The following is a 16,615-nucleotide window of genomic DNA, read 5'->3' as shown; positions in this document are numbered from 1 at the left end:
CTGTATCACTAACACTGTATCTCTGTTGCTCACATCTACGGTTATACTCTATGGTTGGGAGATGCTCTGCTGTGAGGCTGAATGCTCAGTTAATGTTTAGCATCATACAGTAGCGTAATTTCATCTCAGTTGCCCGCAGGCAAGATAAGTATTGGTGCCCCCCCCCCCACAAATAGCTCAATCAGTAAGGTGTCTGGCTCCAGTAAGACAGGTCATGGGATCTAATACAGGGCGTGACACCTGCAAAAATGATGTTAGAACCCAGTCAGCCACATTAGCGATATCAACTGCTTTCAATTACAGTAACTGATTCAAACTCAAAGGGGAGGAGAGGTGCCCCTTTGTGAGGAGGAGCCCGGAGGCAGATGACTCCATTTCCTCCAAGAGTTCTGCCTCTGGCATCATACTATATTGGACATATAAAGAAGATATTATCAATTGCGGGAAAGCCTTTCTAAATAGATGCTGCCTCCTTCATTTAGAGAACAGCTTCTAGTTTTGTATCAATACTATTATTACTCAATTCACAACGGGACTGATAGAGAGCGATTGCTACTCCATAATATGAGGTAAGGGGGTGGGAAATACTGATTACCCGAGACCAGGCTCGTTGGAGGAAAGCGTAGTAATTCTCAGGGGTTTTCTTTGTTTTGAAGGAGAAGGAGCACAACCACGCGATTTAGGAGAATCGGGGGCGGGGGCGGCGGGTGCTGAGTGCCAGAGGGTGTTCAGCAGGATGGGAAGCGGCGGGTATTAGAATTTTAAAATAACCTGTCAAATGACTGGTCTGCCTCTTATTGGTTGAAAGAGAGCACTCTCAGCCAATCAGCGGCCTCCCTTCTGAGTGGCCGCTGATTGGCTGAGAGAGCTCTCAGCCAATCAGAGGCCGGCTATTCTTTCTTTAATGGACAAAACCATATGCACCGCAGGTGGGGCAGATGTAACGCCTCATCTGCAGTGCATATGGTTTTGTCCATTAGAGACAGAATTTTTATCCTTCATCCGAATGTCATCCCATTGCTGCTCACTAATGAATGCCTTTCTGGGCGTCTAAAACTTCTTAAAATTTGGGTGACCATTAACACCCATTTTAAAATCTACACTGCAGCTTCAAGCATTGGAATAACAGTACATTAATATACTAAATAAAGGATATACCATTATTGGATACTCTTATTTGCCCCTGAGGAAGTCCAGAAGGACGAAACGCGTAGGGATGCTGATTGTCTGAACTTGGTGTACAACTTAAGAAAAATTGAAGAAATGCTATATGCTGTAATATCAAATAAACAAGGTTCTATAGAGGTGCTGCTTTACTACTAGCGCATTACTGGGGTCACACCATTTTCTATATACACACACACACACCCCACAGCCTGACCATAACCTTACCCACTATGGCCTAACCCCTGTACCCGACCCCCTAAACCTGACACCCCCCTTTCCTGGCCTATGCTAGCGATCCCCGCTTACCTGCCTTTCGGCATCCTGGCAGTTAGGGTTCTGCTGCCGGCATCCTCATTGATGTTGGGATTCACTAGTACCTGAGAAACACCTTAGGGAACACACAGTATGTGTTTTCATAAAGTAATAAAATGAAAATGTACCAACCAACCACTTGTGATGTGAAGCCCCCTAGTTACTGTAGCTCACAGCCAGTATATCCCAGCACATGAATGATACAGGTAAGTGAGTGCAGCTGCTGAGGAAGCATTGGGGCAATGGACTACAGAGTAGTGTGTTTGCATTGTGAGTAGACACTTCCTGTGGATGATTACAGCCCTGCTGCTGCCTTTGTCCTCCCTGCCCTGCTCTGCTTGCTGCACATTGTACCCTGCTCGTCTCTCCAGCTGCTGGATGCATTGCTACCAAGCAGACGCCACCTTTCCATTTATAGCCTGAGGATACAACACACAGCAGTCAAGATCCAACCCAGGCAGGCACCAGCCAATTCTACAGTGGAGCCCAGCACCATTGCATGGAGTTATACGGAAAGGTAGGTCATCTTTGCTTAGCAATATGCAATGCATGTCAACAGGCACGCACAACCGATTGCATCTATAATCATGGCTGCTATTAGTGGTGCATGACCAACAAGAAGTTGCCTTCCATTGCAATATAATCGATAGCACCTCAAGGGAGCCTTTCACTTTCCCTGTGTAGCAGGGTAACACTATAGAGGAAAAAGGCTGCCAGATGGAATAAGTGCAACTGCTGCATTGTGGGAGATGTAGTTTTCCAGCAGGCTAGCTTCTATGCATCTGCACAGTGCAAGGACTACAAGTACCAGAGGAGGTTGGCAGTCAGTGCTGGAGAGCAGGGGACAGCTCCGGTGCTGATCTGGGAGCCGGTCAGGAAGCAGAGCACTGAGAGCCTGGTGTGTGTGGCTGAGCTGGTGGAACAGAGCATCAGCACATTTCTCCGGTGCTGTCAAGCCTTCTAGGGAGACAAAGAGCCAGCCAAGCCCGGGACAGGATGAGACACGAAGCACCGGTTCAGGTCAGTGAGACAATGCACAGTTATTGCATACAGGGTGTTATTAGTGCATGGGGGAGGTTTAATAAGCAACTCTCGCTCTCTAGTACAGGGATGGATGGATAGATAGATAGATAGATAGATAGATAGATAGATAGATAGATAGATAGATAGATAGATAGATAGATAGATGATAGATTAGATTTGATCGATAGATCATGTATTAAACTATGCAACAGTATGTTGTACAATATTATATTATATCATGTAAATGTTGGTCAAGGCTTGCAAAATGCATTAGAAATGACAAATATTGCATTTAACCATTGGTGCCCAGGACACATTTGTTATACAGAGCAACAATCTGCAGAAAGCTCTATTATAGCAAATGAAAGATCCAATTGCTTATTGCTCCTACAATTGATGTACTGTCTGTAATGCTTGATTGACTTCTACTGCACCACAATATATAGAGTGTAGCCCTGGATATACTACAATATACAGTACAGAACTGTATATACTACAATATATACAGTACAGAACTGTATATACCACAATATATACAGTACAGCACTGGATATACTACAATATATACAGAACTGGATATACCACAATATATAGAATACAGCACCGGATATACCTCAATATATACAGTACAGCACTGGATATACTACAATATATACAGTACATCACTGGATATACCATAATATATAATGCACAGCACTGGGTATACCATAATATATACAGTACAGCACTGGATATACCTTAATATATACAGTACATCACTGGATATACCATAATATATAATGCACAGCACTGGGTATACCATAATATATACAGTACAGCACTGGATATACTACAATATATACAGTACAGCACTGGATATACCTCAATATATACAGTACAGCACTGGATATGTTACAATATATACAGTACATCAATGGATATACAGTAGCATAATTTATACTGAACAGCACTGGATATATACAGTACAGCACTGGACATACTACAATATATACAGTACAGCACTGGGTATACTATATATCTGTTTCTTTTATTTATTTAGTAGTCATTGGAAGTCTATAATGTAAACACTAAACAAAAGTGTATATATATATATATATATATATGTTATAGCAGATACATGTTCATGTTTGCCACTTTGAAGCCTGTTTAAGATTTTGAATCCCACCGGATGTACTATAGGGACAGCCAAGGCAGAAATCTATATACAGTACTGTTTGGATATACCAGCTATAACATTAATGTATATGAAGACTCTACCTGACTTTGATTCAGATATCTCTTTATTTCTAAACAATGAACTGTACATGATGTCAGTGGGAACAGTTGGCATAGACAGATGAAAGTGGTTGCTACTGGGGATGGACTGATCCTAATACTGCTTATCTGTCACATTTTTCTTTTTATGAACATGCAATAATAATTGTCTTTTGTGCACCTTCTGGAAATCAGGAATATATTAGGTACACATACAGATAATATACCGACCCCGTTCTGTAACATTACAATGAGCAGACATGCACTGTAAGAGTTAGGTCATCATCTGCCTTTCCTGCAGTCCTTCCAGAATATAATACAAATATTAATATATAAGGAATAGATTGCAAATTCTTCCACGGAGCAGATAAATAATGTTTGCACTAATGTAATAAACTCAGCATCATCTGTTGCCCTGTTTTTTTTTTTATTTGACATTACAAAGTGGCCTCCCAGTGTCTCACAAGTAGCCTCCCATATAATGCCTGCATCATATAATTTAGTAAGTACCCCTCCATGTGCCACCTGATGTAACAGGACGCTGCACTGTATGCATTGTATAGGGAAAATATCTTAAACACACTGATTTTATCGCATCAATTGAAACTGACAGTCAACTCTGTAATCCACCATTTTAGAAATATATGTGTCTCCCATTCATTCTATATATTGTATCTAAACTTGGGTATCTTAACCATCAATGTCATGTCAACAGATGTGTGCTATTGTGTTCTACAACAGAATAATTGAATAGAAATCCCATCAGTCGTTCCCTTTAATGGTAACTCACTTTCCCACAGTAATGTGTTCTGCAGCTCCTGTCTTTTTGCTGCTCTTGTATTCTCCACTGCCAAAGTCATCCAGCCCTATGGGAGGCTGTGTTATTACACGGAGATGTGTGCTGTTATCACTGGGTAGATACAGCTGTGGGCTGCCGAGCATATTTGATTTCAGACTTTAGCATTAACCTTCTTTGTGCTGAGCTTACCACATGCTTCATGCTGGATGAATACACACAAAAATAAGGAATTGTTCAGTAGGACATTGTGGGGTCACCTTTTGATAGAAAAATTAAACGCATGCGTGAAAGAAATACCTACCACGCGTTGTTCTACAGGTACGTTGTCATATAGGGCCTTATTCAGATCTGATTGCAGTACAAATTTGTTCTCAAAATGGGCAAAACCATGTGCACTGCAGGGGGAGAAGATGTAACATGTGGAGAGAGTTTTAGATTTGGGTGAGTTATTTTGTTCCTGTGCAGGGTAAATACTGGCTGCATTATTCTTACACTGCAATTTAGATTTCAGTTTCAACACACCCCACCCAAATTTAACTCTCTATGCACATGTTACATTTGCCCCACCTGCAGTGCACATGGTCTTGCCCATTTTGAGAACAAATTTGTACTGCGATCAGATCCGAATAAGGGCCATAATACAGTACATAACATTGAATTTCCTATTTGTGGATAAACAACACTGTTTAATGTGACAATAGTTTGTTTCCAACAATTGTTACTCTCATGTCATGACTAAAGGTGCCCATACAACAAGCCGATTTGGGCCAATTTCGGGCAATTGTAACGAATCGGGCCATGAAAACGGAGCAAATCGGCTCAGTTTGATGTCCCCTCAGGTCCGATGCACGGTCCCGTGTGCATCGGACCTGAGCAGATGGTCTGACCTGCTGGCCACCCAACCTGGTACCTCTTTCCCATGTAGCGGGGGGCGGGCAGCTGGTGGTGGTGGCGGGAGGGGCGGGCAGTTTGTAGAGGTGGGCAGCGGGGTCCGTCCAAGCGGCGGTGGCTGGAGCTTATAGCGGGGCAGCGGGATGCTGCTGAATATTATGAAATGACTGGCCAGCCGTTGATTGGTTGAGCATCCTGCCGCCTGGCAATATGCCATTACAAGCTCCAGCCTCCAAGCCGCCACTCGGATGGACCCCCCAGCCAGCCTCTATGAGCTGCCCGCCATCTGCCACCACAACCAGCTGGCCAGACCCCGCTGCCCTCCCCCTGCCACCGCAGCAGCTCCCCGGGAGAACAACATGCAATAAATCGCAAAAAAATGGCACATCCAGTGCCAGATCGCATGTGAGCCTCCCGGAGAGCTGCCTGGGGGGCTATGGGCAAACAGGTCCAACTTGTCCTTAGATGTATCAAACCTCTGAAATTGACAAAGTTGTTCATAGCGACCAATTAGATTGCACCTATCATTTTATAGAATCTACTGGATAAATGATAAAAGCTGATTGGTTACTATGAACAACTTCTCAACATGGCCAGTTTGGAAGGTTTGTTACATTTCTCTTTTGTTGACCTGTTTCCACTTTCAAGGCACCCATGTGACATATTTTTGTACCACCATTTTGAATATACTGAAAACCCCCACTACTTGTCATTAAATTAGACAAAACTATGTCAGCGTTTCTGTTTTGTGCTCTAGCATGGCACAAACAGCATCACAACGGGGCACTTAGGTCGGAGAATCCCGTTCATTGCAACTAAACACTTGCGAGAACCAACATTCTTCCGCATAACCGCACAATGATTTGAATAGCTTTTGGAGCTCTCTCCCGATGCTGGTAACTGCGTACTGAATATAATCGACCCCAATTATTATTTTTTTAAAAAGGGACAAGTGATCTTTTTATTTAACTGTAAGTAAATTGACCATGCTCAGATTTTGTGGTGTGTCTATAGGGGATAGATATATGATTGCAGAGGGCTGGGAAGAGAGTGGGTGAAGAGTCCGTTGACCTTGCAATGGTAGACCAGCTGTTTTTCTGTAAAAGGAAACAAAGAAATGAATGGTAGCGAGAGAAAGAGGAAAGACCAACAGTTGCCTGGAGGGAAAGTGACAGTTGAGATGGACAGTTTGAATAGGTTTTCAAAAACCCTCTCGACCCTGATGTGCTCATAAAAATAAACTCCCCATCTCCCTCCTTCCAAACCTCTTAGAATGTTTGTCTTTAACTACCTCACGTCTCTTTCCATTCCGCCTGTGACCCACTTGATGGAACCTGCCCTCAGCAAGACTTGACTGTCAGCTACCCCATCCTTATGCAAATCTTCCACATATTTGGCCTTCATGATCCAGTCCTCTCATAGCTCAGGTGCCCATACACTGAGCCGATTTGGGCCGATTGCGACCAATCGGGCCGTAAAATCGTCCCGAATCGGCTCGGTTTGATGTCCCCTAGGACTGCGCATCGGACCCGAGCAGGTGGTCAGACCTGCTGGCCCTTCGACCACCAGTCCTGTGACCTTCAACGCGTACAGTGGAGGGCAGACTGCAGGGCCAGCTGGTTAGGCGGGCAGCGGTGTGGGGCGGGCAGCTGCAGCTGGGAAGCAGCATGGGGCAGTCAGCGGGGTTCTGACTCCCTGCGGCGCTGGTCAGCGGGTCTGGCGGATGGGAACTGAGTGAATAGCGCAATTCGCCGGGCTGCGGTGCGGGAAGCTCTGCTGAATTTGAAAACACTGGCCGAACGCTGATTCGCTGAATTTCCTAAGGACAAATCGGACCCAGTGTATGGGGGCCTTAGCTCTCTAAACACTTCTCTCCTCTCTATATCCACCTACACCACCCCCTTATGGTAGCCATTTTTCAATGTCTTTTGCCCTACCAAGTTTCCCTCTATGCCATTTACATACCCCTCTGTTGATAATGCTTCCTTCTTCTCACCAGGCAGACTAACAGTGTTGTGAAGCTTGGAGAGCGGAGGGTAATATGATGATCAATATATGATGTCAATTTTGCCTTTGAAGTTTGTGAACAGTAAAAAGAAGGAGTGAATGATGGGGGGTTAGAGAAGTTATTTGACAGGGGTGATGGTTTTTGGGCTGTGTGGAAGTTAAGGATCCAAATGCAGCTGACTCCGCTACCTCTTTGGTGCAAAGGAGTTTTCAATAATTATTTCTTCTGGTGGCAATGCCAGTATTTGCCAGGATTGTTATCATGCATTCGCACCATCCAGATCCTTAGTGCAAAAGATCTGCCTGAAAGCTCTTAAATGTCTGTGTAAGGTCACCTGGGAATAGCCTACAATTCCATCTACTGTACATTGCACTTATCCTACAAAAGATTCACTTGCGTGTCTTTCTTAACAGCCTGAATATGTGCAAATGTCCATCTTCAATACATGCAGCATGTAGCAGACAACAGACGCAGCCGCTATGCATGTGTGTAAAGAAGGACATATACGGCCAGAACTGATCCCAGGACAAATTTGTTATAAAATGGGCAAAATTTTGCATAAATATCCATTCGCAGCCTTGGGAGGGGGGACCAAATCATTCTGTCAAATGATTTGGTGCGTACATGCAAAACTAAGGCAGTGCTGGCATCTGGTGATGTCAGCTCCCTGCCCCCGGCAGCCGCATCACTGCAAAATTTTCAATGGGAACACTAGGCGTTCCCAGGGGCGCGAGTTGCAGTTTGCTGTGCTCGCTCACACCCAGCGCATGCACATTAGCAGAAATGCGCTTGCACATTAACAAAACCTTGGTCCCCCGTGCCACTATGTGGGGAACGGAGTAAATCAGAATAACCCCCATTGTTAGAAATATACCTTTTTAGTTTTACATATATTTATATTAGAATCAGGGGCCCGATTCCATGTGCTATTACCATAAAAGTACAAAGTATCACTGTTCAGTACTGTGCTCATGTGCGGTACTGTACACATCCCTAAATCACAAATTTTAGAACACCTGCAGACATCAGTTGATGGACAGTCTGCAGCTGATATGGGATGAGGATGGGTTTGCGAAGGCCGTCATTTGTGTTCGTGGCTAGGCCAGTGTTTCTATCTCCTGATTTTTTGGCCCCAACCATGTAGCTGTAGCATCCAGTATGGGTAACCTCATGGGCAGGGGTTAAAGTGGGTTGGAACCGTGTGGAACCCTGTAACGGTGAGGTGGAACTGGTTTCACCTTCACCTTGGCCATGCACAGTAATTCCAACAGAAAAGCATTATAATTTGCAAACACCCTACCACTGACCCTGGCTCTGCCTAACGGGGGGGGGGGGGGGGGAGGGGAAGGGGAGGATGTAGGTGCTTTTGCAAGTGAACCAGAATCATGCCCCAAGACCACTTTAAGCTCTGCTCATTGGTCACTCAATCAACCAATGATATTGCAAGTGGTCCAATGGTGTGTCTTCGATCGCAGGAAAGGATTATACATGCATGCAACAGGCGTGTATACTTATATTGGACACCTCCTGCTGCTTTAAAATATGTATGTTAACAGAGCTAAATTCAACCAGATCTAAATTACCCCTATATGCATATATATTTATCTGTTTTGTATATTTCAATTAATAAGAGCACTCACAATAGAGGCCAGACTCAAACGGAAAATCTGCGCCTCTCATAGGTTCAAGTTGGTGGTTTGACCAAAGGTTGCATCTAAAGATGCACCAAGCGATATTACAGCATCTGCAAAGGGTCACAGTGGTCATCTCCGTCCTTATTCAGACATATGTTTGTTCACCAGGGGATTGGCTGATAGCTGCACTAGCTTTCAGCCTCCCCACTGGTCACCTGATTAATAACATAGGCGATTATTAATGCAAAGGGCAGCTCCTGCGATAAGAGCTGCCTTTTGTGATACGGTAAAAACCCAGAAAATGGGTGTTTATTTACAGCATTTTCACCATGTATCTTTTTTACGCAGCATGACAAATGTATGGTAATGCTGCAACTGATTTATACAGAGACACCTACCAGCAATTGCCTGTTATCTGTCACTGGCCAAGACACACCTGCGTCTGACTAGCGTCTGACCAGCACCCTCGTTACCACCCAAATCTGCATCCAAATCTGTACTGTGTCCCCCAGTGGTAACCATTGGGACTCGGGCACATGCACAGACCTAAAGCTTTGGTCTCTTGCATCAATATCGATCAGGGGCTGGCTGGCATCTTTCAGCCTGGGGGCCAGGCACAAGTATGTGGCCCAGCTTTTCACAGAGAATACAATGCATAATATTAATAATGTTGGGGGAGTGGCTTGTGTAATGTGGGTGTGGTTTAAATAGCTAATGCAATAACAGACAGGACGCAGTGCTAAAAGTATTTTATATATGTATGCTTGTATATAATATACACACACACACACATAGACATATATACAGATGCACTTGGGTGCATATTCAATTAAGTTTGATTTTATAAAAAATCTTGCACTGGTGTGGGTTTTCCCGCAGGTGCAACATTTTTGATACTCAATTGGGTTCAAGGTATTTTCCAAGTTGCTGCACAGACAAAAAAAAAATATACGAATTTCAAAATTGTGAATTCACAGATATACTGTATTCGCCAATCCCAGAACATCAAAAGGTACTTTCCATCTGAGCAAATGTCAGTAGTAGGTCTGAGTCTTCCACTAATCTGCGACTGAGACAGGCTAGAAGTGGTCAACACTGACATCAGAGACCCACCCAAAAAATGCCTAATTTAAAAAAAAAAAAATAAAACACCCAGAAAATGCCATGTTTTTGCCCAGAAGCACTGGTTTCCTGTCAATCAACAGACTACTCTATCTAAACTACCCCTGCTGCCTGTACACGCAAACTACTATACCCCTGCACCCACTGCACTACCCCTGCACCTGCTCTCTGCACTACCACTGCTGCCCATATACACACACACTACACTACCCCTGCTCCCCGCACACACTGCAGTACCCCTGCAAATGTACCCTGCACACACTACACTACCCCTGCACTCACTGCACTACCCCTGCAACTGCTCCCTGCTCACACTGCACTACCCCTGCAAATGTTCCCCACACACACTACACTACCCTGGCACCCACTGCACTAGCACTGCACCCACTGCACTACCCCTCCAACTGCTCCCCGACCACACTGCACTACCCCTGCAAATGTTCCCCACACACACTACACTACCCCTGCACCCACTGCACTACCCCTGCACACACTGCACTACCCTTGCACCCCACATATACTGCACTACCCTTACACATGTTCCCTGCACACAATGTACTACAGCCAGGGCCGGTGCTACCAGCTCAGCAGAGCCTGCAAAGTAGGGAGGTACCAGGCTGTATAGGCACTCTCCCTGCTCTGAGACTCTGCCACTTTGTGCAGGGATGTAAGGTGCTGCCGGCTGCTGTTGCACCTGTCAGTATATGCACTGTTTTGTACATAAATGTGCAGCATCTCTTGATTTGCGATAAGCAAGTAGTTTTAAGAGAATAAGTATAAAATGTACAAAATTAAAATAAATGTATAAAATTAAATAAAAATGTAAGACATAATAATAATAATAATGATATGAAAAAAATTGTAATGACAATAATAAAATGCAAATATCCTTTTGAATAATTAGGTGTTGGCAGCCAGTTCTTATTAAAAGTATTTGACTTCAATGTGGAGGAACTCATCCTACCTTTCCCTACCTCCAGGCAAGTGTCTGATTAGGGGTTACATGCTAGTGAGGGGATGTGCTGGGGGGGGGGGGGGAGCAGTGGGCAGCAGTTACAGGGCCAGATGCACTAAGCTTCAAAAGTGATCAAATGGAGAGTGATAAACAAACAACCAATCAGCTCCCGCCTAACATTTTTCAAACACAGTCTGTGACATGGCAGGTAGGAGCTGATTGGCTGGCTGTTTATCACTCTACATTTTATCACTTTTGAAGCTTAGTGCATATGGCCCACAGTACCTGTTCGCTAGGCTGCGAGTTAGCCCTATGTTTTTACCCAGCAATTTTTATATAGAATAAAGAGTTACACAATTGAAATAATTGAAACAAAATGAACCAAATATTTTTGATACTTTCATTTAAGGAAAAAAAATGATGTAATCAATAGTAGAACGAGCACTACCCTTTTATAGAGAGGCATTCGGGAAGCAATGGTTATCATATACTGTCGCTGGTGTTAGCTGTCGCTGGCCGGATTTAGGATTTTCTCTTAATAATATATAGTATAGACCCTTCAATATTTATATTTGTAATTTATGTAATGAAATATATTTGTTCCTTGCTTAATGGTTGCTTCTATTCACAGTTATGGCAAATTGAGAGCAGCTGTAGGAGCTTACGCAGACTCGCACACAAAGAGGCCACAGCTGCAGACACATTAGGGCAGATGTATTAAGCCTTAACAAGAGATAAATCCAAGGGTGATAAGGAGAGATAAACGTCCAGCCAATCACCTGCTAACTGCCATGTTACAGGCTGTGTTTGAAAAAAGTCAGTAAGGAGCTGATTGGCTGGACGTTTATCTCTCTTTATCACCCTGGCATTTATCTCTTGTTAAGGTTTAATACATCTGCCCCATTGTTTGCTCCGAAATACAGCAAATGTGTATATTTACCTGTATTCAGAGTTGTGCAGTATCTATAACAAAGAAGGAGGGGGCGTTGCTACGCTAAAAGAACAGTGTGCAGTGGTTCTCGTGAGAATAATACAATTTTATAAATTGACCTAATACTAGACAATATAATAAAATAGTTAAATTGCATATAAGTAACATTAAGAAGAACTGTATGAGGTGTGCATTGTCCTTAATTGATAGTCACCCTTAGCCCAAGCTTGTGGAAAGAGGCAGTGTTCGTTCCAAATGTCCCTGTATGGATGGAAAAAATGATGACTCCACTTTGGAGTATATGGTACCTGAATGGTGTCCGGTTATTATAGAGGTGGCATTCCTCCCAGATGGCGTAAGCTTGTCCGGATAATGGTCCTTTGAATTACTGTAGACAGATTGGATGTTATATTGTGGGTTCAATGTGACCGGTTTGGTCACAATACTGCAGATTCCTGGTAAGGGTGATAGTAGGTCCAAGTGCAACACCTTTTAGCACCGACGCATTTCGCTGGTCCTCAGATTTATCAAGGTGATGTGAGGTCTACAGTCAGGGTTTAAATACCCTCCATGATTAAAAAGACTGGACACCTGTTCTGGTACTAATTAATATACACACTGTTAAAAACACTTAGAACAATATGCTTCAAATGTGTATGCGGAAAGATTGCAGGAAACCCCTACGATGCATTCAATACACAGAGTGTACACACAGAGGCGCTGTTGCAATCAATTCAGATGATATCAGAAAGATGGCAGGGCGGTGACTGGCTTGGGTAGAAGTGCAGCCAAAGATAGATCTTTATTGTTTGTCAAAGGGGTATAAACACAATTTCTGCATTCACAGACGCACAGCCACAAGTATATGAGATGGAGAAAGTGCCATAGAGCCGCTGCATGTGTCAATGGTGCGACTGATGGTAGAGTATTACCACGTACATAGACGCTTAGAGTGGGCATTGCAGAGCCTGCATGTGCGTTCTGTTTGCTTTGTCATGTGACTAATGGCCTGATTCAGACCCGTTCACGAGGCTGCATGTTTTTGCAGCCTAGCAAGCAGGTTTACGTCTCTCTCCACCGAACACGGGCCCCCTCCAGCGGCTGACCGCAGGTGCAGGGCTGCGAACGCATCCCATCGAATGATTTCTCCTTCTGTGACCCAGGAGTCACTCAGCGGCTGCACTTATGGGCGCCGGCGTAATGTACCCGCCCCGAGCAGGCAGGGGAACTCCTGCATTCACTGGGTCCTGCCCAGTGTTTTTTTGGGGCATGTCCACCACTTTTGTGGGCACGCCCATGAAACACCCCAATACGCCCTCCTGCCTGTCACTCAGGCTGTGCCTGGGCGAAGGGTAAAGTTACTGAAGCTGCTTGCAGTTGAGGCGTGTGCATGTCTGCTTGGGGTGGGCAGCGGATGTCACATGACGCCAACGCCCGCCCCCAATTTGGCGAGAAGCAGCCATATGAAAAGCAAGTATAGACTTACTCTTCCTACCGAAGGTTGGAAAAATCATTTGATGGCTAGTGACCATTGAACGATTTTTCTCCCATGTGGCCACATGCAAGCGGATCAGGCCCTTAATTCACTTTCCGAAATGCCAGTTTTAGCCAATATGTTTGATATACTGACGGTTAAGCAGCTACAGGTCGAGTCTCCCGTATCCGGAGATCTCTTATCCAAAGTATTCCAATACTGTGTTTTTTTTTTTATATTTCGGATTTTTTTATTATACTTACCAAGTCCCCCGATGTCCACATCGCCCTTCAGGATCTTCTTCAGCGTCTTCAGTGGTCCTAGGAGTGCATTGCGCGGGCGTGCCGGTGATGTCACCGGCGCGCCTGCAAACTCGTGCAATGCTCCCTTGGGACCACTGAAGAAGCTACTAAAGGCTGCCATGGATGCCGGGAGACCAGGTAAGTATGTTAAAAAAATATATTTCAAAAATTGGAAAAATCCCTTACAGTATCTGAAATGCGCATGGTCCCGAGCATTTCGGATAAGGGATACTCTGTAGTATATAATGAGTACTAGTTTTCCCAAAATGTTTGTACAGGTGTTTATCTGAAGGTTTAGCACATAGACAGTTCAGATCGTGGCGATCTGCACTTAATATTTATAGAGCTGCAAAAACATATTATAAATGCAGATAATATAAAAAGGATCATAGCAAATGCCTAATAAAAATTATTCAGTGAAAAAATACATCATAATACCATTTGCGTTATTAATTATTCAGAAGCGCACGGAAATTTTAATGCTGTTCACATTAAATTGTAAAATTGTCTTTAACAAGTTATATTGAGAAACTGTGCGATGTGAAAATAACAGCAAGAGCCGTGGTTAGACTCTTTCATGTTAAAGAAAAAGAAAAATACATTGCGTAAATCAATCACCATCAGCTCATAAAGAGAAAAAAGCAGCAAACGAAGAATTTGAGTAATAATTTACACGCATTGTTAATTTTTATTAGTAGTAAAATCATGTTAAACATATGTTTACAGTCTGATCAAAGCAGGAAATTCAAATAAAACCACAAATGTAATCATACGTATAATGGCCCTTATTCAGATCTGATCGCAGTACAAATTTGTTCTCAAAATGGGCAAAACCATGTACGCTGCAGGTGGGGCAGATGTAACATGTGCAGAGAGAGTTAGATTTGGGTGGGGTGTGTTGAAACTGAAATCTAAATTGCAGTTTAAAAATAATGCAGCCAGTATTTACCCTGGGGGGGGGGTTGTAGTACTGTAGCTTTACAATGTAAGCTACAATGTGGATCCCAAAACATCTTACTCCTACTCCACTATCTAGACTTGGGGATTTGAGAACTGCCCGAGTGTCCGCGAACCACGGGACATATCGGGAGTTTGGGCGCCCGAGCCGCGGGAGAGCTCGGTAGTTCAGGCCCCCGAGCCGCCCCAAACCTCCCTGAGCATGGCCTGCCACCTGGTCACGATACAGGCCCTTATTCTGATTGACGCGGACTTTACCGCGTACTTACGGATCGCGTCTTTATGGCGTCTGCGCATGCGTGGAGAACGCTACGCGCATGTGCCACGCCTTGACTCGGTACCAGTTCGGCCAAATCCCGTCCAAAACTGTTCACCGCTATCAGTCGGGAAATAGGGGCGTATTATGGGCGTCATGCGGAATGACACATGGGCGTAGTTTCAAAGTGGGCAAAACGGGGCGGAAACATGGGCGGACACGGGGGAGTACACTTATGTTGGGGGGCGTACATTCGGAAACCACTCCGAATGCACGCGATCAAAAAGGGCAGAAATGTGCGGTGTCCACAAGTGTACTATTGCTTTGCGGACACCACTCGTTCATGCGGTAGGCGAACGTACGCCTAATGACTACAACCATTAACACCTGAACCCAATAGAATCTACTCCTTTACTCATTACTCACTAATAGGACGCTTGTCAGTGCTTTAATTGAAACCATTGCTGCTTCAAGGAACCCGTACTAAACACCCACATATGCTGTACTTGTCAGACACTTTCAAACTGCTAACAATGGACATGACAGAATATTAATACTAGCAATACACATGTGTATTTGACATGTACTCATGAAACCACACATTTTGGGTAAAGATTTTGATTCCAATTCCGAATAAGCTGTTTTTTCTGAGGATAGGTAATTGAATAAGTGGGTCATGTGATGTATTGCAGAAGATACTTCATAGTGGGTTGTTTGGCGTAAAGACTCCGCTTACGTGCGGTAGCACCGCTTGGCTCCCGTTCGGATGCGGTATTCCCGAGCATACTCTGTAATACTCTGTAATACCGTGCCGAATCTGAGTGTTTCTCCCGCACACGCATGCTTTGTATGTCGTCCGTAAACACGCCCTGTTCTTAAAGAGTGAGTCCGTCCGAATGCGGAGGACACGTGGGCGTTTCTACGGACGATGGCCGCACGCGGCAAAACACCGTGGCGTGCGGACCGCTCCGTAAGAATGCGGGAATTTCCGCACAGATCAGAATAAGGGCCATAGTGCGAATGGCGGCGGGGAGCTCCGGAGGTCAGGAACAAGGGGAGAGCGACATGTGGATGGAGGCAGGACTGGCTGCTACCCTTGAGTGGTGAGTATTGCTGGGGCAGGGCAAACCTGCCATGGTAGGTTTGTCCTGCCCCAGCAAATACCAAGGGGCTAAACAAGTTTAACTAGATACACAAATTATATAAATAATATCTGGGAGCGGTATGATTGGCCGACAGTCGTGATCTCGACGATCTGTATTCTGAATCCCGGCGCCGGTATACCACAGGTTCTACTCTGCCTCTATGGGACTCGTGGACCCCCATGAGAGAATAGCCCCTGTTGGTTGGGATCCCGACCATCAGCCAGTCATCCGGCACCCCAATATCTATCTATCTATGTATCTATTTATCTATCTACTGAGCTAGTCTATATATCGGATAGATCAGCGGTTCTCAAACTGTGGGTCCTGACCCCAAAGTGGGTCCTGACCACCTCAGCATGGGGTCACGACTCCATGTTGCTGGCCA

General features: G+C 44.5%; 1 protein-coding gene across 2 annotated transcripts in view; it reads left to right on the top strand.

Annotated features, from left to right (window-relative positions):
* The first annotated feature begins 1,747 nt into the window (after positions 1 to 1,747).
* RAB3C (RAB3C, member RAS oncogene family) overlaps positions 1,748 to 16,615 on the top strand; it is a 144,484-nt gene continuing 129,616 nt past the window's right edge. Inside the window, exon 1 of one of the 2 annotated variants that reach the window (XM_083153376.1) lies at positions 1,748 to 1,996. In XM_083153376.1, the coding sequence (XP_083009502.1) occupies positions 1,979 to 1,996 (18 nt within the window). In that variant the 5' untranslated portion in view covers positions 1,748 to 1,978. Of the gene's footprint in view, positions 1,997 to 2,067; positions 2,500 to 16,615 lie in introns of those variants that run through there. The other variant, XM_083153367.1, reaches the window with a different exon arrangement.

Source organism: Crinia signifera, chromosome 1 (assembly GCF_055691185.1).
Source record: "Crinia signifera chromosome 1, ASM5569118v1, whole genome shotgun sequence".
NCBI classification, from domain to species: Eukaryota; Metazoa; Chordata; class Amphibia; order Anura; family Myobatrachidae; genus Crinia; species Crinia signifera.
The sequence above is the reverse complement of the archived record's forward strand: the minus strand, read 5'-3'. Positions and strand labels throughout refer to the sequence as shown.